At 32.9% G+C, this 27,230-nt stretch overlaps 1 protein-coding gene across 2 annotated transcripts in view; it reads left to right on the top strand.

Moving 5' to 3' along the window:
• Positions 1–24,739, top strand: part of CDH9 (cadherin 9) — an 82,494-nt gene extending 57,755 nt beyond the window's left edge. For both annotated transcript variants that reach the window (XM_068532137.1, XM_068532147.1), the window contains 5 exons: positions 15,136–15,272; positions 15,771–15,892; positions 19,780–19,897; positions 19,980–20,231; positions 24,252–24,739. In XM_068532137.1, the coding sequence (XP_068388238.1) occupies positions 15,136–15,272; positions 15,771–15,892; positions 19,780–19,897; positions 19,980–20,231; positions 24,252–24,739 (1,117 nt within the window). The remainder of the gene's footprint in view (positions 1–15,135; positions 15,273–15,770; positions 15,893–19,779; positions 19,898–19,979; positions 20,232–24,251) is intronic.
• Positions 24,740–27,230: the final 2,491 nt, after the last annotated feature.

The following is a 27,230-nucleotide window of genomic DNA, read 5'->3' as shown; positions in this document are numbered from 1 at the left end:
AAGAAGTTTAAAGTGTTTTTGTGTTCTTTGCAATATTGAAATAGAAATAAATCACCACTTATATTAAAAATGGATAAGGGATTGTCCATACCAATAGCTATACATGCTCAGTAAGTATCTGTTCTTGATAGATTTTGCAATTTCCAGAAAATAGTAGTCAATGTCTTTTCTACTTCAATTGTGGCACCAGATTCATGACATGAGACAAATATTTTGCCTATCCTTTCCTCTATAAAATAATTGTTATCATTTATTGAGCCCTTGCTATGAGCTGACACTATCCAAATAGCTTTATATTTATTAGATCATTTAAACCTCATCACAACATTATAAGGTGAGTACAACTGTTATCACCTACATTTTAAAAAAAATTTATTTTATATTGGAGCAAAGTTGATTAACAATGTTGTGTTAGTTTCAGTTGCACAGCAAAGTGATTCAGTTACACATATTTATGTATCTATTATTTTTTCAAATTCTTTTCCCATTTTGGTTATTACAGAACACTGAGCCGAGTTCCCTGTGCTGTACAGTAGGTCCTTGTTGATTATCTAATTTTAAATACAGTAGTCAGGCTCACAGACTTAGAGAACGAACTTATGGTTAACAGGGGTGAAGGGGGAGGGAGAGGGACAGATTGGCAGTTTGGAATTGACACATACACCTACATTTTAAAAAAACATAAACTGAGATGCAAAGAGTTTAAGGAACTTTACTAAGGACACTGTACAAATAATTAGCAGAGTGAGGTTCAAACTACTGATGATCTGAATGCACAACCAATTCTATAGCAGATATATTCTGCGTTCTTACTGACCTAATTATTAATTAGAGATAATTAATATTGTTTCACATTCATAAACTGCTTTGACCGACCTCAGGGGTACAAAGCAAAGCCTCAAGGACAAAATTATACAAAAAGCAAAATATGGCTTTTGTCCCTCAGAATTTGGTCTAGTTTTTCATCATTTTTTCCATTTCCCACAATAGGAAATTTCTTTTTTTTCCTTCCAGTTTTATTGAGATATAATTGACATATAGCACTGTAAAAGTTTAAGGTGTACAGCGTAATGATCTGATGTGCATACATCATGAAACGATTACCGCAATAAGTTTAGTGAGCATCTATCACCTCATATAGATACAAAGTTAAAGAAACAGAAATTTTTTTTTCTTTCTGAAGAGAACACTTAGGATTTACTCTTTAACAACTTCCATATATAACATACAGCAGTGTTAATTATATGTATTATATTGTATATTATATCAATATCACTAGTACTTACATATAACTGAAAATTTGTACCTTTTGGCTGCCTTCATCCAATTCTCCCTCCACCTACCCCCACCTCTGGTAACCACAAATATGATCTTTCTTTATGAGTTTGTTTTTAAAGTATAATTTTCTTACAACACTATGTTTTTTCCTGTTGCACAACATAGTAATTCAAAATGTCTATACATTTCAAAATGATCACCATGATAAGTCTAGTTACCAACTGCCACTTTACAAAGGTATTACAAGGTTATTAACTATATTCCCCACACTATACATTTCATACCTATGGCTCATTTATTTGCCAAGTAGAAGTTTGTACCTCTTAATCTCCCTCACCTATTTCTTTCCTCCCCTATACCTTCCCCTCTGGAAATTATCTGTTCTCTGTATCTATAACTGTTTCTGTTTTGTTATATTTGATCATTTGTTTTGCTTTTTAGATTTCACGTACAAGCGAAATCATACAGTATGTGACTTTCTCTGACTTATTTTATTTACTCTAGATCCATCCATGCTGTCATAAATGGCATAATTTCATTCTTTTGATGGCTAAGTAATATTCCATTGTGTATATATGCATATATACCACATCTTCTTTATCCATTCATTTATCACTGGGCACTTAGGTTGCTTAGGTTGCTTTTAATATCTTGGATATTGTAAATAATGCTGCAATAAATGTAGGGGTGCATACATCTTTTCTAATGAGTGTTTTCTTTTTCTTTGGATAAATACCCAGGTGGAATTGCTGGATCATATGGTAGTTTGGTTTTAATAGTTTTGATGAATCTCCATACTGTTTTCCATATCGGCTGCACCAATTTATATTCCCACCAACAGTGCATGAAGGTTCCCTTTTGTACACATCCTGTCAACCTTCGTTGTTTGTTGTTTTTTGATAATAGCATTACGACAGTTGTGAGGTGATATCTCATTGTGGTTTTAATTTGCATTTCCCTGATGATGAGTGATGTTGAGCATCTTTTCATGTGCCTGTTCACCATCTATATGTCTTTGAAAACACATCTGTTCAGAACCTCTGCCCATTTTTTAAACAGGCTGTTTGGTTTTTGTATATTTTGGCTATTAACTACTTATTGGATCTATTTTGGCTATTAACCACTTATTGGATCTATCATTTGCAAATATCTTCTCCTGTTCAGTAGGCAGCCATTTCATTTTGTTGATTGTTTCTTTCACTGGGCAAAAACTTTTTAGTTTGATTAAGTCCCATTTATTTATTTTTGCTTTTGTTTCCCTTGCCTGAGTAGATATATCCAAAAAATATTACTAAGACCAATGTCAAAGAGTTTATTGCCCATGTTTTCTTTTAGAACTTTTATGGTTGCAGTTCTTACATTTAAGTCTTTAATCCATTTTGAATTTATTTTTATGCATGGTGTGAAAAAGTAGTCCAGTGTGATTCTTCTACATGTATGTGTCCAGTTTTCCCAGAACCACTCATTGAAGAGAATATCTTTTCTCCATTGTATATTCTTGCCTCCTTTGTGGTAGATTAATTGCCCATGTAAGTGCAGGTTCACTTCCGGGGTCTCTATTCTCTTCCAATGATTTATGTGTCTGTTTTTGTACGAGTACCATACTGTTTTGATTACTGTAGCTTTGCAGTATAGTTTGAAATCAGAGCTCATGATACCTCCAGCTTCGTTCTTCTTTCTCAAGATTGTTTTGGCTATTCAGAGTCTTTCGAGTTTCATACAAATTTTAGAATTATTTGTTCTAGTTCTGTGAGAAATGACTTTGGTATTTTGATAGGGATTGCATTGATTCTGTAGGTTGCCTTAGGAAATATGGATATTTTATACACATTATACACAAAACTGATTCTTATAATCCATGAACATGGTATATCTTTCCATCTGTTTGTGTATTCTTCAATTTCTTTCATCAGTGTTGCATAGTTTAGCAAGTACAGGTCCTTAACCTCTTTAGTTAGATTTATTCCTATGCATTTTATTCTTTTTGATGTGATTGTAAATGGTATTGTTTTCTTAATTTCTCTTTCTGATAGTTCATTTTTAGTGTCTAGAAATACAGATTTCTGTATATTATCAATAATTTTGTATCTTCCAACTTTACCAAATTATTGATGAGTTCTAGTATTTTTTTGGTGGCATCTTTAGGATTTTCTAAGTGTAGTATCATGTCATCTGCAAACAGTGACAGTTTTTATTCTTCCTTTCTAATTTGGATGACTTTTATTTCTTTTTCTTGTCTGACTGCTGTGGCTAGGACTTCCAAAACTATGTTGAATAAAAGTGGTGAAAGTGTGTATCCAGGTCTTGTTACTGATTTTAGAAAAACTCTTTCAGCTTTTCAACACTGAGTATGATTTTAGCTGTGGGCTTGTAATATATGGCCTTTATTATGTTGAGGTAAATTCCATCTATACCCACTTTGTGGAGAGATTTTTTTATCATAAATGAATGTTGAATTTTGTCAAAAGCTTTTTCTGCATCTATTGAAAGGTTATATGATTTTTATTCTTCAATTTGTTAATGTGGTATATCACATTGATTTGCAAATATTGAACCATCCTTTCTTCCCTGGGATAAACCCCATTTGATCATGGGGTATGAACCTTTTAATGTATTGCTGAATTCATTTTGCTAACATTTTGTTATGGATTCTTGCATCTACATTCATCAGTGGTATAGGCTTGTAATTTTTTTGTGTGATCTTCATCTGGTTTTGGTATCAGGATGATGCTGACCTCTTAGTACGAGTTTGGAAGCATTCATTCCTTTTTAATTTTTTGGAATATAGTTTGAGAGATTGGTGTTAACTTTTCTATAAATGTTTGGTAGCATTCATCTGGGAAAATATCTGGTCCTGGATTTTTGTTTGTTGGGAATTTATTTTTTAGTTACTGATTCAATTTTATTACTGATAATAAAATAATAATTTTCTATTTCTTCCTGGTTCAATCTTGGGAGGTTGCACATTTCTAAGAATTTGTCCATTTCTTCTAGGTTGTCCATTTTCTTGGTGTATAATTGTTCATAGTAATCTCTTATGATCCTTTGTATTTCTGTGGTGTAGGTTGTAACTTCTCTTTTTTCATTTCTGATTTTGCTAATTTGGGCCCTCTCTCCTTCTTCTTAATGAGTCTGGCTAAAAGTTTATCAATTTTGTTTATCTTTACCAAGAACCAGCTCCTAGTTTTAGTGATCTTTCCTGTTGTGTTTTTTGGTTTTTTGGTCTCTATTTCATTTATTTCTGCTCTTATCTTTATAACTGCTTTCCTTCTACTAACTTTGGATTTTATTTTTTCTTCTTTTCCCAGTTCCTTTAGATGTAAAGTTAGGTTGTTTCTTTGAGGTTTTTCTTGTTTCCTGAGATAGGCTTTTCTTGCTATACACTTCCCTCTTAGGCCTGTTTTTGCTGTATCCCAAAGGTTTTGGGTCATTACGTTTTTTTCACTTAGTCCATTTACATTTAAAGTAATTGTTGATAGGTAAGTACCTATTGCCATTTTGTTAATTGTTTAGGGGTGGTTTTATAGTTCTTTTTTGTTCCTTTCTTCTTCTTTTTCTCTTCTCCCTTTTCATTTGATGGCTGCCTTTAGTGTTTTGCTTGGATTCCTTTCTCATTTGCATGTATATATCTGCTATAGATGTTTGAGTGGTATCAGGATGATGCTGGCCTCTTGGTATGAGTTTGGAATTATTCATTCTTCTTTAATTTTTTGGAATAATTTGAGGAGAGGTATTAACTCTTCTATAAATGTTTGGTAGCATTCATCTGTGAAGACATCTGGTCCTGAACTTTTGTTTGTTGAGAGTTACCGTGAGGTTGCTGTTACCATGAGGTTTATATATAGCCATCCATATACATATGATTATTTTAAGTTTCAGATCTCTTAAACTCAAACAGATTTTAACAACCCTGCATTTTTACTCCCCAGCCCCACTCCACAGTTACTGTTTTGACATCATATTTTACATCTTTTTGTTCTGTGTATCCCTTAGTTATTTATTGTATATATAGATGATTTTACTACTTTGGTCTTTTAACCTTCCTACTAGCTTCATGCATCGTTGATTTACCACCTTTACTGTATACTTGTCTTTACAAATGAGATTTTTCCTTTTGTAATTTTCTATTTCTAGTTCTGCTTTTCTTTTTTACTCAGAGAAATCCTTTAATTTTTCTTTAAATTTGGTTTGGTGGTGCTGAACTCTTTAGTTTTGGCTTGTCTGTAAAACTCTGATATCTCCATCAAATCTGAATGAAACCTTGCCCGGGAGAGTATTATTGCTTGTAGGTTTTTCCCTTTTCATCACTTTTAATATACAGTGTCACTCCCTTCTGGCCTGTGTAGTAACTGCTGAAAAGTTGACTGATAGCTTTATGGGAATTCCCTTGTACATAATTTGTGGCTTTTCCCTTGCTGCTTTTAATATTCTCTCTTTAATTTTTGTAATTTAGTTACAATATGTCTTGGTGTGGTCCTCTTTGGGTTGATCCTGTTTTGGACTCTGCTTCTTGGCCTGAATGCCTGTTTCCTTTCTCAGGTTAGGGAAGTTTTCTGCTATAATGTCTTCAAATATGTTCTCTGCCCCTTTCTCTCTCTTCTCCTTCTGGACCCCAAAATGTGAATCTTAGTATGCTTAATGTTGTACTAGAGGTCTCTTAAGTTGTCCTCCTTTATTTTTATTATTTTTTTTTCTTTTTGCTGTTCAGCTTCAGTGATTTCCACTACTCTGTCTTCTTCCAGCCTGCTGATCTGTTCTTCTGTATCATCTAATCTGTTGATTCATTCTGGTCTATTTTTTATTTCAGTTATTGTATTCTTCATGTATTTTGGTTCTTCTTTATATTTTTTTAACTCTGTTAAAATTTTCTAACTTGTCACTTTGTTCATCCAATCTTCTCCTAAGTTCTTTGAACATTTTAATGATCATTACCTTGAACTCTTTATTGTGTTGATTGCTTCTCTCCACTTCACTTACTCCTTCTTGTGGGGTATTATCTTGTTCCTTCATTTGGAACGTATTGCTCTGTCACCTCATTTTGCCGAATTTGCTGTTTTTATTCCTATGTATTTGGTAGGTTGGTTACATTTCCTGACCCTGGAAGTGACCTTTTGTAGTAGATGTCCCATGTGCCCCAGGAGTGCACTCCCCTCTGGTCACCAGAGCTATATCCTCTAGGGGTGCCCTCATGTGGCCTGCATGGTTCTTCCGTTGAGGCAGACTGAGTATTGCAGATGGTCTGGTAGGAGTGGCTGGCCCCAGGTCTAGTTGGTTACCAGGCCCTGCCTTGTGTGGAGGCTGCAGGCTGCTGGGTCTCAAGGGGCAGGGTGACATGGTAGCTGGCTCTGGGGCCCCAGATATCCCGGGGCTATTACTGGCCCACAGGTGGGCAGAGTTGGTGACTGTGGTGATTGTGGGGCCAGGGGTCATGAATTTCATGTCAGCCTGTTGTTGGACAGGGCCAGGTCCCAGGGGATCCCTGGTGTCTGCCTACGAGTGGGTGATGTTGGTTACTGTGGCTAGTTCTGGCCACTACTGACAGAGCTGAGCCTTGGAGTCTCTGTTTTCAGGGACCAGGGGCCCCAGAGTTGGTGCCAGCCTTCTGGGGGGTAGGGATGGGGCCCAGGGGATGCTGGGGCTTGTGCCTGCCCGCTGGTTGATGAGGCTGGTCCCAGGGCAAGTGCCAGCCCACTGGTGGGTGGAGCATATTAGTACACCTATTAAAATATCCCCAAAATCTTCCCCCAAAGTTTCCTAATTCCCATTTGTAATACTTCCCTCCCAAACATCCTGGAACCAAACCCTGTTCCCAGGTAAACACTGAACTACTTTATGGCAATATAGATTAAATTTGATTGGATTTTCTTGACTTTATACAAATGAAATCACACAGTATTTATTCTCTTCTGTCCAACTTCTTTCTTTTAGCATAACTATCTTGAGATTTTCCATATCGTTGTGTGCATTAATAGTTTAATTTTCTAATTGCTGAATAGTATTCCAAAGTGTGGAAATACCACAATTTGCTTATATGTTCACTTATTCATTGATATTTTGAGTTGTTTCAAATACTTGGATATTATAATACATTTATACACATTTGTATATAAGTACACATACAAATATTTGTGTATCAGTATTTGTATAGTTACATGCGTTCACTTTTCTAGAGTAAATATCTAGGAGGGTTATGATTGGAACATGTGGTGGTTACATGTTTAACTTTTAAAGTGGTTATACAATTTTACATTCCTATCAGCATGTGTGATGGTTCCAATTTCTCTACATCCTCACCAACCCTTGGTACTGTCAAGTATTTTAATTTTAGCCATTCTAATAGATATATAATAATATCTCCATTACCTTTATGGCTAATGATGTTGAGCATTTTTTTCATATGTTTATATGTCACCAATATATGTTTTTTGATGAAGTGTCTATTCAAAATTTGCCTAAATTTTACTGGGTTATGTCTTTGTTATTGATTTGAAGACACACACTCACACACACACACACACACACACACACACAATGGATACAAGTCCTTTATCAGTTTTATGATTTGCAAATATATTCTCCCCAAGTCAGTGGATTGTATATCCATTCCCTTAAAGTGACTTTCAAAAAGCAAAAATTCTCAATTTTAATAAAATCCAGTTTATTAACTTCTAAATTTATGGATGAAGCTTTTAGTGTCTTATATAGGAAGCATCTGCCTAATCTCAAAATTCTCGTTCTATTTTTTTTCATGTAGGAGATTTATTGCTTTTAGTCATATTTATATCTATGATTCATTTTAAGTTAATTTTTATATGGTGTGAGTTATGGATCAAAGTTTTTTTTTTTCTTTTTTGTATACGGATGTTTACATTGGAAATGCAATGTTTCCTGCACCACTGGTTGAAAAGACTATAATTTTCACTGAATAAACTTTGTACATTTGTCAAAACTCAATTGTTTATATAAGTATGAAACTAACTCTGGACTCTCTCTTCTATTCCAATTATATATTTATCTATGTTTACAAAAATGGCACATTGTTGTATAGCTTTATAAAAAAAGTCTTTAAATTAGGTAGTATTCGTCATTTAACTTTTTTTTTTCCTACCTGAAGTTGCTTGGTAATTCTAGGCCCTTTACATTTTCATATATCAAGTGCTATAAAAGAGCCTCCTGAAATTTTCATTGGGATTGTGTTGAGTCCATTGATCAATGTAGGCAGAATTGATAATACCTTAATGATACTGAATATATTAATCCATATACAATGTGCATTTCTCCACTCATGGACGGTGTTTTCAGCCATGTTTTGTGGTTTTATGTCTACATATCAAGAACATATTTTATATTTTTTGTTGCTTTATTGCACTGGCAAGAACCTCCAGGACAATGCTAAACACAAGTGATAAGAACAGAAGTCCTTTCCTTCCTCCTTGTCTTATGAAGAAATTAGTTTTTCATTATTAAGTATGATGCTGTTAGTCTATTTCTGCTTTTGTATTTAAAATATGTTCTTTATAGAATCATATAGCCGTGTTTTGCTTTATTGCACAATGTAACATTCTGTTCCTTTTGTGATGTTTAGACCATGTATATTTAATGTGACTACTGATACTATTAAGTTTAATTTATCATCTTGCTATTTGTTTTCTTATTGCTCTATCTTTTCTTTGTTTCACCTTTTTAATTTTCTGCTTTCTTTGGATTAATACTGTATTTTATTTTGCATTCCTTTTTATTTCCTTTTTTTATGTTATCACTTTCTTTTTTTTTTTTTTTTTTTTTTTTGCTGGGTATAGAATTTTAGATTGAGGGTAGTTTTTTTTTTTTTTTTTCCTAGCTCTATAATAAAGATTTTTCACTGCCTTTATGTTTATTTTTCTCTTTGTAACTTAGTTGTTCCTTAGGATGCATTTAAATTTTGTCACTGGTTTTAAGCAATTTGATTACGATGTGATTTTCTATAACATGCTTCATGTATTTTGTACTTGAAGTTTATTAAGCTTCTTGGATCTGTGAGTTTACGACTTTTCTCAAACTTGGAAAACTTTTCAACCACTGTTTCTTCAATAATTTTACCCTACCCTCCTCTCTTTCAGATCATTTAATTTTAATTATGTTAGGTGTCTTGAAAGTGCAACACAGCTCACTGGTGCTCTGTTTTTTAATCTCCCCACCTTAATCATTTTAAGTATTTCCCATTCATCTTCATTTACAAGTTTACTATTTTTTTTCCTGCAATATCTAACCTGCTTTAATTCCATCAGAGTATAATTTTCAACTCACAGACTGTAGTTTCTCCTCTAGAAGTTCTATGAAAGACATATACCTATATCTATCTATCTGTCTATATCTATATTATTTCCTTAAACTTTCCTCTAGTTAAATATATAGAATGCATTTAAAATAACTTTTTAAATATCACTGTCAGCTAATTCTGTCAACTGTGTCATTTCTGGGTTAGTTTCAATTGACAGATTTTTCTTTGCAGTCACATTTCCCATTTTTGCTTACCTGTGATTTTTGATTGCATGACAAATATTGTGTTTATGCTGTGTTAATTGTGTGATAGCTTTGCATTTCTATAAATACTATTGAGCTGTGTTCAGATGTGTGGCTAAGTTACTTGAAACAGCTTAAATCTTTTGGCCCTTGCTTTAGCAGCCCTTTGTCTAGATCTAATTTTGCCCCATAAATCAAGTAAGAGATTTCTGAGATTCTACCAAAGCCCCATGAGTTACAAGTTTTCTACTTTGGCTGATGGGAATTAGACTATTTCCAGACACGTACCAGTTCAATTCTGCTCCCTCTGGCCCTTATAATTGGTTACATCTATGGCTTCATTTTATCTGCTCTCATGCATGTTCTGATTAGCACTCAGCTGAAGAGTTGAACAGGATCCTCTTCATATTTCTGTGGCTCTCTCTCTGTGAAGCTCTATCCTATGAAGTCCTCTGCCCACCAAATTCTACCCACCTTGGTCTCCCTGGACTCTCAGCATTACCTCCTGAATTCAAGGGATTGACAAGCTCCATCTGGGCTCCCACTTCCTGCATTATTGTTTAGAAACCCTCCCAGGCAGCAGCCAGTTTAGATGATCACATCATTTCTTCCTCTTTTCTCAGGAATTACCCTCTCTGTCTCCTGGTATCTAATGCTTCAAAAATAATTGTTTCATATATTTTATCTGGATTTTAGTGGGTTTTGGCAGGGTGTGTGTGTGTGTGGTAAATCCAGCCCCTGTCATTTTATATTTGAAGAGGACATCCAAAATATCATTTTGAACATGTTTTTGATAATATAATTGTAGCCATTCATTTTAGAAAAAATAGATTGCATAGGTAATTTGTAGCAAGTAAGACATCTATAATTCTCCCCTCAGTAGATACTCCAGTGCTATTTATTCTACTTCCATCAAGTATTTCATCTTTTAAAGTTTATCAATCTCCTATTTTTTTTATTAAGTATAGCTTATATAATATATATGGGTTTATATATTTTACTAATTGTGAATATTTGCTAATGTCATTACAGTTCTTGATAAACTTCTATTGTATAGATAACATACTATCATGTAGGTAATGCATCACTAATGAAAATTTAGATTGTCTGGAGATTTATAACTGATAATTTCCTCATGATACAATTTTAGGAGAAAAATTTCTCGATCAGAGACTGACAGTAAAACTTGCAACCTTGCTTTATGGTATATAAAAGTGGCTGATACCTTTTTAAGTCCATAGCTCTTCCAGAAATATTTACTTTTTATAGGGTACTCAAGTCTTGAAAAAACAATGAGCTGTAAAATCTCAAGAATTTTGACAAAGGGAAGAAAAATATTTGGAGAACAGATGAATCTGAAATTATGTTCCTAAAATTATACTGTCAAGTCTGACAAAATATAAGGCCATGCCTGAAAATGTAACATTAGGCTGATTCCTGTTAGCATAAAAATGTATGCAAAAAAAGCTTTAGATATTCAATTATAGTGTAAAAATCCAGCAATAATTCAACAAGGAGACAGCATTATAATGTTTAACTCTTTCGTTTGCTCTGATGGCATTTAGAAGGATGACTGATCCCCAGAGCAGAAATAGGCTATGATAAACATCATGGAACATTTTCCAGGGAAAGTTTGGGAAGTAATTCTCACCCACCGGTAAATCTGTTCATCAAACATATTTTCTGAAATACATCTGCCACTTGCAACATAAGATTATGGTTACAATTAGCAGCTGTTGTCAGCTCCGCTTCACCTCATTAGTAATCATGGATTTCCTAAGTTATAGGGTTGATTATAGCTTTACAGGTTCTGAAAGAACATGTTGTCTCATTTCACACCAATTTTATGCTCAACATATTTAAAGGTTCAATGAATTTTAGAAGAAATCAGTTCTACCGCAGTCAAATAGAGAAGTAAATAAAAAACAAACTTGCTGGTGAGAAATTTAGTGATATCACCATAAAATGTACATGATTCCACCATAAACTGGAATAAGTGCCTTCATATATACCAGTACTTCTTTAATATTTGCTTGATTTTATTACAGAGAGTAAAATAATAGTAATTTTAAAATCATGTCAATAATATATGGAAAAAAATAAAGGTTTGAACTATCTGTTAAAGCAGTATAGCCATTCTCAAGGAAGGTTTCATAGTTTGTAGCTAGAAAACACATTTCTGGAAAGCAGTAGCTGGAGAGGAATAAGCAAACTCATAGCCTAATTATATTGACTTAGTGGAAGATGTACCTGGAATTCAGGAAAGGAAAAGGAATACTATCTTTGATGTATTCCTACATATTACTGATTCGTTCTGGTGTCTGTAATTTAATTTACATGTTTTTTTGTAGTAGGTGAAAATATAGGGATCTGCTATGTGTTTGATTCTTAATTGTAGAGCTTAAAAAACAAACTAACAAACAAACTAGAACCAGAGTTCAGCTTCCACAGTGTCAGGTCGCCTGTGATCTTTTTACCTTGTTATTTTTGCTGCCTATGTGATTGGCTCCTGTTTCTGCAAAAGGTATTCATTCAAAAAATTATGCCAATGATCTTTTTTAAAACTTATTGTTATAAATTCAATATAATGAGATCAATAAAGTATTGTTTTAATAAGCCATCTGCTGGGACATAGAGACAGTTTTGTCTCGTGTTATGTGTTTATCAGCCTCTTTTTGGTCACTTGCTGTAATCCAGTGTACTTATTATCAACAGGTAAACCAGAACATCCTATTCTGTGTTGAAAATAGAGCACTGGCTGCTAAATAAATGAAAATTATCTCTGGGCTTTGAAAAACTGCAAGACATCATTTGCAGTGGGGCAAATTTATAAATACAGATCCGGAAGTTTGCAGTGTTAATGTTAAAATGAACTATTTATAAATCATCAAAGTGACTCTCCTTCATGAATTCTTAACTTGAGAACAGTGCTTTTCAAGGTTGAACCTAAGAGTAGGGCAGCCAGAAACACAGACCTATTTTGATCCCACATAAGCTCAAAGTGAGTCAAAGCTAGATCTGTATAATGTTAGAATTGTTAACTATTCCTCAATCATAGAAATCCCCATGCTAATCTCTGGGGCATGTAGCAATGGGCAAAAAGCGATTTTTATTTTACTTCTGATCTTTGATGCAAGTGATAGGAAGGAATCCAAGATCTATTCAGCGATAAGCAGATAATGGTTAACTATTGACCTTTCCAACAATGGAGATAAATATATACAGGTGAATATTATGAATTGAGATTCATTCAACACATAGATGTGGTTATGCTCTTTTATTCGCTTTCTTTGTGTTCCTTTTAGGATTGTTTGTATTCATAAGCAGAATTTGGTGTAAGTACTTTAGGAAAAAAACCCATTTTTTAAATGTTCCAATGACTTTCTCAGGCCACATTAGGAACTAAACTGTAGGAGAATTGAAACCTAGACATAGGAAACACTCTATTATCTTTTGTCTTAGCACTATTTAAGCAATAAAAATTAAAAAGAGAAAATTTCATATGACTTTTATTCTTGATCTTAGTACATTAATGAGTATTTTAAAAAATAAGAACTATCTCAGATCCTTGTCTGACAATGAATGCTTAGTTAAAACTCAACGTAACTTGTGCTTCTAGGAAATATATACACTACTATGCATTTTTATATAATTATTTTTATATTTAGGTTTAAAATTTTTCTCTATTTACTTAGGATTTCCCACCCCAGAAGGATAGTTACTCTTGGGCAGCGACCATATGTCACATGAGTTTTTATTTTTTTTAAATCCCCAAATTCTTTTTATAGCAACCATGTAGAAAAACTACAATCATAATTATTGCAAAAATAAGGGAATACTACCATTTCCATGTAGCTCTATTGTACACTGCACAACACTTCCAAAGGATAACAAGGTGACTGTCCTGGTTTCATATTTTGGGAGTGAGGTACAGGAAGAAATCTGAGACCAACTATGCAAAGATTTTAGCTATTTTATCTTTGAGATGAAATCTAATATATATACATATAATATGTATATTTTCCACATGCCCAAATACTCACTTTGAAGCAGTATTTGTAAGTTTGAAACAATAATTTTACAAAATTTAGCAGAAAGTAAATTAGGTAAGCACCATCATATACTATATTAAGCTGTTAAAATTTTTGAAATCTGAGTTTACTAATGGATCCCTTAAGTTAAGCATAGTCCTTATAATGATGGACTAAGTCACATGTTCTTTATTCAAATAACCCAAAGAAATCATCGAATTTAGATAAATGTATTTTTATCCAATATTTTTAAAATTGCCAATGTTTCACAATGTTTAGAAACCTAAATGTCTATTTTTTTGTCAAAGTCAGTGCCAGACAGTGGATATATTACGGATTTATAATGGGAGTTGTTAATTCCCTAATTCACCAGATTAAAAGGGAGTTCATTTGCTAAGTGTCTTTAATAGAGACCTAGAAAAATGAGGATGCCACCAGATGCTGATTAGCCTGTTAGTTCTCTGTCATTGTTGCTCCTTTGGCTGTCCTTATTCTAACCAGTTTATCCCATGGTCTTAACCTTGCTATACAAAGCCTTATCTATGGACTTTACAACATGGGATTCACCTAAGAGTTTTTTAGAAATGCAGAATAACAGTTCCCACACTAGACTTACTGAATTAGAATCTGTTTTTACCAAGATCCCCATGTGATTCATATGAACATTAATGTTTGAGACACACTTAGATTCCTACATGGCTCAATTAAACAGTCAGCAGCAGAAATCTCAAACATGCAAAAATGGTAGCTAGTACATCTGTGGTTTCTTGTCATTTCAGTTTTTATTTGGAAAAGGCTAAAGGGAGAGACTGGAGGAAGACCTTTGATTCAGCTGAAATGATCTTTGAATAGAGAACCATTCAAGAGCCATGTATTTTACAACAGCCTCTGCATATTCACTTATAAGGACTCTGTGGACACATTTTTATGTGTTATTTTCAACATAATTTCAATTTCTCTAATGCAATTGACTCTATCAACTTTAATATGACTTTAATATGTCTCAAGCACTGCAATAGGTCTATGATAGGATAAATTAATCAAGTGACAATTAAAAACTCACTTAAAAGCTGCCACAAGGATTCATGAGTATAACTAAGGACTCTGAAGTACACATAATCATAGAATAGTAATAATGAAAACAGCCAACTACATCAAATTATCTAAATGACAATTACATTAAATAAAAATTCAAGAAAATTATCGGTATTTTACTTGTCATATTTATCAGACCATCGTGTGAACTGCCTATAACTTTAAGAAATGGTAGCTGAATTAATAATTTTAAAACAATGCCTGGAATTATGAGTCTCTTTTCTGCTAGATACTCTGTTGATCGGCATTCGGATATGGACCGGATTTTCAGTATTCACTCAGAAAATGGTTCTATTTTCACTTTGAAGCCTCTTGACCGGGAGTCAACCCCTTGGCATAACATCACCATTACAGCCACAGAGATAAGTAAGTTGGAAATACATCCACCTGAACACATTATTTTTCACCAAAGTAGTAAAATAATAGCATTAAGTAGACTCTTTTACTTGAGTGGAATGAATTTCCACTCTTGCTGAATGAATTCTCTCAGCAAGAGCTGAGAGAAATGATTTAGAGTGTGTGGGATTTTTAAATTATTTTAATGATTATCAAATATTCACTTTATTTTAAACTTGATTTTCTTTTACATCTTACTGTAGGATAAAAATATAATCTAACCTCATAAAAATAATTAATCAGTCTAAGAAAATTATCTCTTACAAATAATATTCACTCTTAATTATATTCTCCTCTTTCTATCATGCTCTTCATCTGAACCGTGTAAGAAAGCTGAGATATCCATCAGCAATCCAATCAAGAAGTGAACACCCCAGAAATGATCTGTTGCTAAGTTACAAATGGGGCAAACAATATCACTACGACTCTGTAAATGAGACTGAAATCTTACACATGTTCTCATTGCAGATAACTCAAAACAAAGTAGCCACATTCCTGTTTTCATCAGAATTCTAGATATAAATGACCATGCTCCAGAATTTGCCATGTACTATGAAACATTTGTCTGTGAAAATGCAAAACCTGGGCAGGTAAGTTATTATGAACTTAAAAAAAAAATCCTCTTCACGAAGGCAGATGACACTGTATTAATTTACTTGCACATTTTTTTTTCATGCAAACTATTGTCAGTCCTCCTTGTCATTTGTTTATCTCTCCTTACCAAAAAAATCACAATAATCTTAAAAAGATGACTTCTAAAATATTTTTATACAATCCATGATATAATAGGAAAAATTATAATATATGCTTTAATTTATAGACTAGGTACATAATGAATATCACATATATAAAAATTTCCTACCTGGATTCATAATCATACTCATACTGAGCTATAATCATGAATAGAATGAACATACATTAAATAAAACATGAAGTATGAAAATAAAATTGTTCTGTGTTAATATAAAGGAAATCATAATAATTGTCTTGTTGATTACATTTTGCTACTTTGAGTTGCTCAATCAGGACATTTTGGTTTGAGACAAGTTATATTTTGTTTGTGGTTTTTCGACTTTAATATTAGTGCGATAAAAAAGAGTGTACAAGAGTTACAAAGTCTTCATATAAAGTAATATATCAGGTATCTCTAAAGTAATTTTAAGAAAATGCAGAATATGTTCATGTTTTACACTAATACAGTATTTTACAAATACAAATACTGTATTTTACAAGTACAAACTGCATAAATGTTATTGAAAGAAATTTTAACGAGTTATTTAGATATTTCCTTGAGGAAAAAGTAGGTAGGTGGTAAGAGTCATATATAATTCTATCATGTCCTTTTAATATAGAAAATAAAGTGAAATATAGTCTTTCTTCTATTCCAGTAGAGATTATAACGAACTGAATATTTCTGCCCCCTCAAAATTCATATGCTGAAGCCCAATCCCCCAGTGTGGCTGTATCATCTGAAGACGGGGTCTCTAAGGAAGGAATCAAGGTTAAATGAGGTCATAAAGTGGGGCTCTGATCTGACAGTATTAGTGTCCATTAAAGAAGAGACACCAGAGAGATCACCCTCTATTGTCATACACACGATCAAAGGAAAGGCCATGTGAAGATGTAGCAAGAAGGCAGCTGTCTGAAAGCCAGGAAGAGACCTCTCACTAGAAGCCCACTATGCTGATACCCTGATCTCAGACTTCCAACCTCCAGAATTGTGAGAAAATAAATTTCTGCTATTTAAGCCATTCAGTATATGGTGTTTCGTTATGGCAGCTCAAGCGGACTAAGAAAGAGGTACATACCACATTCCACTTTTATACACAGAAATACAAATGAAGTTTTTATTTTCTTTTCACCAGCAAAGAATCATTGCACAGTTATTCGGATTAAAAATTGTTTTCCTTTTTTCACTTCGTAACAAGTAATGGGCATATTCTCAGTTCGATGGATGATTATTTTTAATTTGCTGCTTACTTTTCAGAGCATAGCTACAGATTAGTTAGCTTATTCAACTACCCATTTATTAATGGAAATTTGGTTTACCAACAAAATGTTACTCCAGCAGACAGCACTACAGTGAGCATTATAATACATGTATAGTTGTATACTACCTGGGATCATTTTTCTCTGATGAAATCCTCAAAGAAGAAATAAATTTTATCGATAAATACTCATCAGTGCTTCCAAATGGTGCTCAGAATATGTTATATACCTAGTAATAACTTCCACCAAATGTGGATAATTGCTCATTTATTGGGCAACACTAGATTTTAAATACTATCTACCAATATGTAAAATCTCATAATAATTTTAACATGAATTCCTCCAAAATTATTGAGGCTGAACATTTTATAGCTATGTTAGTTTCCCAAGGCTACCATGACAAATTTACACAAACTAGATACCTTGAAATAACAGAAATGTATACTTTGACACAGTTCTGTAGGCTAGAAGTCCAGAATCAATGTGTCAGCAGGTTCATGCTCTCTCAGAAGGCTTTAGGGGAGGATCCTTCCTTGCCACTTCCTAGCCTCTGTGTTTGCTGGTGATTCTTAGCGTTCCTTGGTTTGTGGACCCAAATTACTCCAATCTCTGTCTCCACTGTTATATGATATTATTTCTGTATCTCTATTTGTGTCCATATTTCCCTCTTTTTGTGAGAACTCCATTCACTGGATTAGGGTCCACCCTAATTCAGTATGACCTCATCTTAACTTGATTACACCTGCAAAGAGCCTATTCCAAATAAAGTCACATCACAGGTACTGGGGATTAGGTCTTAAACATATAATTTGAAGGGACACAAGTCAACTGATAATAGCCTGTAGATATTCTTTACTTATTTATCTATTAGTATGCTTTTTTATTGTTTCATGTGAGTTATTTATATATTACAAAATTAATATTTGATAATGATAAAGTATAATTGATATTAACTAATTACAATTCTTTTAATATATATTACTGCTATTAACATGTCTATGTCATTGTTCATATAATTGGTGGAAAACAATTTTCCTGTTAAAATTAACAAGGTTAAAAATAAAACATAATATAGATGTCAAGCTACTGATATATATTCTCTCTTAAAATATGTTTAAACAATGGCTCATCTAATCATTTCAAGAACTCAGAGTCATACAATGAAAGGATCAATGATTTTTATGATTAAAATATTACTAAGTATTAGTTACATTATTGCTATTCTGGAACAGAAGTTTGAGCAAGAATATTAGATCTTATATAAATTTTTCTATGTCATGCGCCAATCTTGTAAGGAGAAAAATCATATCAAGTTTATATTAATAATTATGCACTTTCAGAAGTATTGTATAAAGAAACCTAAGATTACATGTGTCTCTGTCAATAAAATGAACAAAATTATAATTAATATCAAAGAGGAAAAAGTATTAACTAGTGAGTATGCAGGTTGGTATGGCCATAGAAGGTACACAATAACCAAAACAATGGATACATTAAACTACTGTGAAATTCTAATAATTCTTCATCACAGAATGTTGGACTATTATACCTGGAAGTGGTGCCACTATTTGTTTTTGTAGAAGAGAAGTTTGAAAGTAATGGTAATTAAGTGACTGTAATTACAAATCACACAGACGGCAGACCCAGGACTGGAAAACAGGCACCCTGATGTGTAGCTTTGTGTTTTACCCACAATAAAATGCTCAATGGAATTTTTCTGCCCAACCTGGCATTTGCTGCTCCATCTTCACACTGTGGTACACCTCTGACCTACAGGGAGCACAGCTGAGAGGTGCTATAATTTCTCAAATTCAACAATGATCTTACAAAACTTTAGAAGCATTTATTTGTATATTCTTCTAAATTTTGCAAATACCATTAAGAAGAAGAGTAAACAGTTTGAATAAAGTATGCAATATGATTGTAATTATGGCGCCCCATAGCTTTAAAATCTTCTCCTTTCTGGTATTATATGGCATATTGCTCATATTCCCAAAACTATATTTATAGTTTCCTTAATCTCTAGGAGTGGTTGTGCTAAGCACTTTTGTTTTTTTAAAAAAACACATCTGTTATGTCCTTTGCCTTTGAAACAATCATTATCTCGTGGAGGCAACATATTGGTAACCAATTCATAATAATATGGGCTGGTAGTATATATTAACAATGTTAAAAGACAAAAGATTGGTGTGATCAAATTTTTCTTTTCTTTTCTTGGATACTATAGTGGCCAGGAATCAGATAATGATCCATAGAGGTGCTCTACAAACTGATACTTGATGGGCATTTTTCATTCTTCATTAAATAAGTTACATGAGACAGAACTACAAAAAAATCTTGGCAAAATTTTCTGAAAATTGAATTTTTTGTTTAATTTCAGTATTTAATTTCAGTGATATATTTAAAGCTCAAACACTGATGTAAAATGTCTTGTAATAACAAGAGTTGCTTTGTGTGCTCTATTTAATTAATTTTTCTTTGGTTTTAGTTGATTCAGACTGTCAGTGTCATGGACAAAGATGACCCTCCCCGAGGCCACAAATTCTTCTTTGAACCAGTGCCAGAATTTCCCCTCAATCCAAACTTCACCATTGTAGATAATAAAGGTACAGAACATTTTTGAAGACAAATATTATGAAACCTTAAGAGGCAAAATTTTAAAACTGGTCTGACTTTTTGTTTTTTCAGATAATACAGCAGGAATCATGACTCGAAAAGATGGGTATAGCCGCAACAAAATGAGCATGTATCTGCTGCCAATTTTAATCTTTGACAATGATTATCCAATCCAAAGCAGCACTGGCACACTCACCATTCGTGTGTGTGCCTGTGATAATCAAGGTAACATGCAGTCCTGCAATGCCGAGGCCTTGGTCCTCTCTGCTGGCCTGAGCACGGGAGCTCTCATCGCTATCCTTCTCTGTGTCGTCATACTACTTGGTAAACTATGCCCCTGAAAGATATGCCCCTGAGATATGCTCATTCAACTCAAGGAATTCTCTCCCTCGTTACCCAGTGATTGCACACTGAAAAGCACTCTTCTTTAGAGCTAAAGGCTGAAAATTTTAACTTGTTATTAAAATTGTTCTTCCAATTGAAAAACAATTGAGTTTTTGACTGTGGATAGTTCTAGCTTTAAAGAGACCGAAAGCAAGGATATAATAGCTAGTGATATATACGTATATTTTAAAATATGTTTTATATTTATAGTGTTTAGTGTTAACTAAGATGGTCCCATTTCTAAGGACATTTCATTTAATAATTGATTTAATTTTCATATCAACTCTATAAGGTAAATACTTTTATTCTTCTACAGAAAGGTTAGATAACTTACACAAAGTCACTCATTCAGAAAGTGTTTTAACTAGGATTAAAACCCAGATTATTCTATTTCAGAATCCACCTTTCTAAGCATTACCCTCAAAACAAAAGACTACTTTACAAATAATATTCCTAACAAATACTAAGTTATGTATATCATAAATGGAATTGGCCAGTGCATTTAACTTGTCACAGTAAGATAAACTTTTTTTTTTCATAAAATGTGTTAAATGTAGGCGCAACACACCAAATTAAATTTTAAGCTCATTTCTTAAAATATCACTATGGCATTGTGGTCATACCTACTCCAGCAATATTTTCTAAATAAAGTCATGCTTCCAAGTGCAAATGCTTTCTTTGAGCATGCCCTAACAGGACAATGATTTAATTCAATTAAACAGTTGTTCCACTGTAACACATTCCCCCAAAACATGTTTCCATCAAATATTCATCCAAAATGAATGCTTAGGGCAGGAGAGCTAGCCAAATTTATGTCCCAATGCTCATATGTGCTGGCTCCTTTTCACTGCAAATCCTCTCAGGCTATCTGGATAAAATCCCTTTGGCCAGATATTCTTGCAGGACTTCAGTGGGGAACTGATGAAAGTGAGGGGAAAACATTTGTCTCAGTTATGATGATCCAACTATTTAGAAAAACATTTTCGTAGGATGGTTTAGAACTTAACACACTACTACCATCAGCAGCAGCAGCAGTCCACATCTCCACCCGCTGCTAGAAAGTTCAACTCCTCCATAAAATATTTTTGTATCCTCATGGAGATTAAATGTTGGCTTACGCTTTTAGCCAAGTGCTACTGATATCATATTGCTTTATTTGCTCAAATAGTTCTACTTTCCTAATTTAGGACAATATGGAAATATGTATATTTCAAATTTGATTTTTTAATTTCAATATTAATATAACACATACTAACACATAAAGACATGCATGCCTACATGAGGGAACATAATCCACCCCAAAAAATAGGTTTAGATATTGGAACATTATCCAACTAAACTGGATAATATTTTTCTCTACACAGAAATCCTAGAAGGCTTCTTTTATTCTGAAAAGTCTGCCATCTTTCTGCCCTGGGAAATATAGAAGGCACACAATTCTTGTATTTTACCTTCTCAATTTATTGCCTAAATGTGGAATGATTTTCTATTATTTTAGTCAAAATGGGTTCTAACTCATAAGGTTTCATTATAAAAGTTCTTTAAGCATCCTTGCTGTTATTTCACATCTTTATACTAATGGCTGGACATAGTTACTATATTTCTGAAGTTAGAAGAGTCTGCTTTTTGCAAAATGGTGATATAGCATGGACAATAATATTTTAGACCTATCCTGCTACAGTTTGAAGAAATGTAATTCATAGTTTATATCCATGATACAAGGCAAAGTAGGGGGTTAAAACCTAGGGCAGGGCTTTTTAATCTTTTTGGTTCCTTGGACACCTTTCGTAGTGAAGATGAAGATATGGACCTATTTAGAATAATAATTTAAATTTATAAAAATAAGACATGTAACACAAAAGGAAATACACTTATCCAAATTAAACAAAAAACAAAAAAGCAAAACGTGTTTAATTATTGTCATATGTGTTTTGTTCTAGAACAAGTCTAATGATTATTTGTAATATATCCTAACTATAATACAATATAAGTATCTGTGATTTCTATTGGTTTAAAAGTCACACATACTGTTACTATCACTACAGTTTATGCTGATATCCATAATAGAAAAAAATGCTAAATTCAAGTTATAGTGAAAATATAACTTTCTATATTACAGAATATAGCATTTTTTTCTACTCCTTACCTTAGTCTCTTTGAATTCCGTTCATATACCCCAGATTAAAAACCTCAGTCGAGGGAAAAGAAGCAGATAATTTTGGCCTGACAAAGCAGAAAACCCTCAGAGCAGATTCTGAGGACCATTTGTGAAAGTTCGTAAACATTATATTAGTTAAGAAACCCTTAAAACTATTTGACTATATGGTTGTTCTTCTATGCATAGAGAATTTATAAATTAATTCATTCAGTATTAAACTTAGAAAGAACGCTGTTTTTCTACTGCATGATTCACTAGATTTGTGGATTTCAGGTCTATGTTGGACTTAATTTATGATCATCCTTTAACAGAAGAGAGTATAGATATGTCTCATTATTAATGAAAAGTTTTTTAAAATGTCTTCAACATGATTCTGAATATAGCTCAGCACCCAAAGCCTGATCTGTAGAGGTTCTTTTGTTTTCTTCTTACCAATTAGTATGAGCTGAGGAAAGTGTATTGGCCAATATGACAATAGCATTGTATGGGCCTTAAGTGTAGTTACAGGGGCCTCAAGGGCCATGGTGAAGTGCAGTCTCAGTGGAAATGAGTTTGTGTAATCTCAAAACAAAGACTGAGAAAATGAATGGTAGGTTTCTGAGGCAACATGTTCTTATTTTTCAGTAAGACATCAGTAGTATTGACAAAACATTTAACTTCCATAAAGTAAGGAAAACCTGGTTTTTATTTCTCCCCAGCAATGTATAAGTATGCTTTTGGAAAATATTCTTTATTTAATTCTTAACTTTCTTATGTATAAAATTATGTACTTGGTTCATTTTCTATGGAAACATATTTTGTTGGAAATCATGTGGTCTTTCTTACGTTTTAAAATGTAATTTTTATTTTCAAAATGTATTTATCTTTCAAATATTCATTGTCAAATATATGCATAATAATTTAAATTCCAGTAGTATAACAAGAAATAAGGAAGTATGTCATATGTGGGGAAGTTCATAGTTAACTTGATAACATAAGCATGTAAATAATAATACAGCATATAGAGGGAGCACAATTAACATTTCAGCCCCAAAGTTTGAATGCAACTATATATCAAGGAAGTCCTCAGAAAGAAGGTAATATGTGTAAGATGAGAACAAGGTAAGGATGAGTTTGAGTTTGAATTTTATATTGTAGCTTATAGAGTTATATTTCAGATTTTAAGCAGGCTTTCAAAACCAGGTCAATAAAAATAATTAACTAAACAGATGTGACATATGGGAATAGATGAGATTAGTAGCATATATATGTGTGTGTGTACATATGTATGATATATATACACATAACATATATTATACATACATATACACATGACATATGCATATATTAGAGCAATACTTAGCCTGTATTCCCTTGAGTCATTAATATTAAACTGGTACTCAATTTCTCTTGGGATAATAATGATTGTAGCTTTAGAATTTTAGTATTTTGAAACAAACATGCATTGGGGAAGAATGAGGTATTACATACTTACAGTTGGCTAAATGCATTTGCCATAATTGAACATTTTCAATGCCAGAGCCCCATAGGAGATTGAGTCTTGAAAGTAAATAAATGGCATTGTAATATCTGTTTCTTTATCAATATAGTACATCCAGTCATTGGCCCAAATCATCCTGTATTTGTGTAGGATAGTTACTCTTTATATCCAAATGAACTTAACACTTCTTACACCACACCAAGGTCACAAATACAAAAGTTAGCTATGTTAATTTAAACCCGAATCATGGAATCTCACTATTTTCTCTCTTTGGTTTTTTCTTCTTGTTGTTGCTGTATTTGTTTTTGTTTTTGGTTAATAGTTTTAGTTGTGCTGTTTGCTGCATTGAAGAGGCAAAGAAAAAAGGAACCTTTGATAATTTCAAAAGATGATGTCCGGGACAACATTGTGACCTACAATGATGAAGGCGGCGGGGAAGAAGATACCCAAGCTTTTGACATTGGCACATTAAGGAATCCAGAAGCAAGAGAAGATAGTAAATTTAGAAGGGATGTAATGCCTGAAACAATTTTTCAGATAAGGAGGACTGTACCTCTGTGGGAAAATATTGATGTGCAAGATTTTATCCATCGAAGATTAAAAGAAAATGACTCAGACCCAAGTGCACCTCCTTATGATTCACTGGCAACATACGCCTATGAAGGGAATGATTCCATAGCAGATTCACTCAGTTCTTTGGAATCTCCCACAGTAGATTGTAACCAAGATTACGGTTACCTCAGCGACTGGGGGCCTCGTTTTAAAAAACTTGCTGATATGTATGGGGGTGATGATAGTGACCGAGATTAAGAGTACGGTATGACTTCATGGACCTCAGTGTGGAAGTACTCTCTTTGTTACTAGATGGAGTGGCCTGCATTCTCTTCCTTGGAGGAAAATTTTTAAAAAATCAAAATTACGAACAATACTTAGGTGTTGTCTTAGTAAGAGTTTGCTTAATCAGTAAGTTTCTGTGAATGAACACGAATGACCTAGATTTCAAAAAGTAATAATAACCAGTTCACCCTCTTTGACTAACAATCTCTGAAGGAAAGTATATCACATCAATAACCAATAAAAAGTACATAAAAGGCTTTTTGTGCCTTTGCTTAGATATAAGAACTTTATAAATAATGTTTTCTTAACTGACTTACAGTCACCTTTACTATTAAATGAAACATTGTGCAAATGCTTTGTAAATTAATATGAAAAAATATATCTCTAAAGAGATAGGAATGACTATTACTGCCATATTTATTTAGTTGAAGAATGTCTTTCTGTTAATTCATTCATATTTTTATAAATGTATATTTATATTTTTGTATTTTTATGAAATAAAATAGTATTTATAAAAATAAATTTCACTTTATTTAATTCCTAGAAGCAGTTCTGATCTCACTTATAACATTTTTTAAACATCTTTAAAGGTTAAACATGATTTACTCAGGGAAAAAGCAGCTAAATTATTGCATGTAATTTGGAAATAGAATGTGGTAGGACTATAGTGAGCTTTGGTACAAGTTGTGGTTTTCTCCTGCAACCACTCGAATATGGACAAGTGTTTATTGAATCACTGATGTCTACCCATCGATAAGGATGTGAGACACATTTACAATATAAAATATTATAAATATACTTGTGAACAATTAACTTTAATTTTTTTGTACAATTCTTTCCTATGGGATCAACCAGTAAATTTTATTGAGAGTAAATGAACTATGTGTCAGTAATGTGTAGATGAAGAAAAAAATCTAAACCACTCTTCCTTCATCAATAGTATAGTTTCAGAATGAGAAATGATACTTCCAACTTTTCTCTTTATGATTAGATAATTGATGGAATATAATTTGGGTAACATTTAAAATGTGTATTAACAAATTAGTGGAGTTTTTTTTAATTGATAATTTTGTTGAGGATGTTGGAAGCCACTGTATTTGAAGAAATCTTGAAAAAACTAGTGACAGGTAGACTGGAGATAAGGAACCTTAAGGAATGTAAAGTTTTATTAATGATTGGGATTGTCCAGAAAACAGAATATAGACACCCTAAGACATAGGAAATAAGAATAGAGAGGGATAATTGTGCATAGTAATCATTTGCAAATTTTGAAAGACTGCAATGTAGAAAACTTGCCCTGGATTAGCCTGGAGAATAAAACCTAAACTGAAAGACAGAAACTTCACAGGGAGATTACATGATATCCATTGTCTATGTCATGAATTATCCTCTTTTTCTCCTGTATTATTGCTCCTTTGAGGAACAAATATCTTGCCCAGGGTAATTTCTAGGTGGAATTTATATAGAAATTTGTCTTTGACTAGTCTGTTAGCAAGTCTTTTAAAATAGCAACTACGTATTAACTTATAAATAGGCACTTATGTATTCTGCTACTATGTTATAAAATATTTAAAGACCATTTCAATAACTTTACCACCAGTAGCTAACACGTATTAAAGGTTTAATTTAATGCTAAGAAAATAAAAACATACTGGGTATTTAAAAAATAATTGAAAATTTCTTATCATTGGAATTGCCCAGAAAACAGAAAATTTTCAGTTTTAGTTCAGAAAGTACTAGTTTTTACCTTAATAAGTAATTAGTTTCTCCATTGCTAGAAATCTTTCTGCATAAATCAGACAAATATTTGAGGAGGATTATATACAGTGGCTTAAGGTAGTAAGAAAAAATGAATTAGATGCCTATTAATGCCTCTTATAATCATTTATGCTATAATCACCAGAGGGAGAAGTGACAATAAGTAAACACATTCTAAGAAGGCCCATAATTACGGTATGAGTAGCAACTATTTATAAAAGAAGAGATTATGTCAAATCAGAAATGGGGGAATTGGTAGTTGCATTGCCTGCCTGAGTTCACCATGCTGTAAATACTAAGAGCACCGCAACAAACCAAGCTTCAGTTGTAGACCTGTAACTGCTATGAGAAAATCATATTGATACCAGAGAAGGCATATTAAGTTTTTAAGTTCGATTATGAAGAATTGTTAATTTGACTACCATTTTTTGGCAATTAAATATTGAAATTAATTTCAGAGTTATTCCTTTCCTTCATCTGGAAATCAATTATGTACTACTGGAGTCTTCATAAGGGCAGAGTTAACAGATTTCATACTTAATAGGTACATGATTGCTTCTGCTATAAATTGGAGGGTCAGATTTGATCAAATAAGTTACCAGATCTGTGTAATACTGATACTTCCCATAATTTTCCAGTAATGCTTGAAAGTCCTTCAGTGGAAAAATGCATTTAGGAGTCAGATGAGATTTTATTATTTCCTTAC

This window comes from Eschrichtius robustus, chromosome 2 (genome assembly GCF_028021215.1).
Source record: "Eschrichtius robustus isolate mEscRob2 chromosome 2, mEscRob2.pri, whole genome shotgun sequence".
Lineage (NCBI taxonomy): Eukaryota > Metazoa > Chordata > Mammalia > Artiodactyla > Eschrichtiidae > Eschrichtius > Eschrichtius robustus.
The sequence above is the reverse complement of the archived record's forward strand: the minus strand, read 5'-3'. Positions and strand labels throughout refer to the sequence as shown.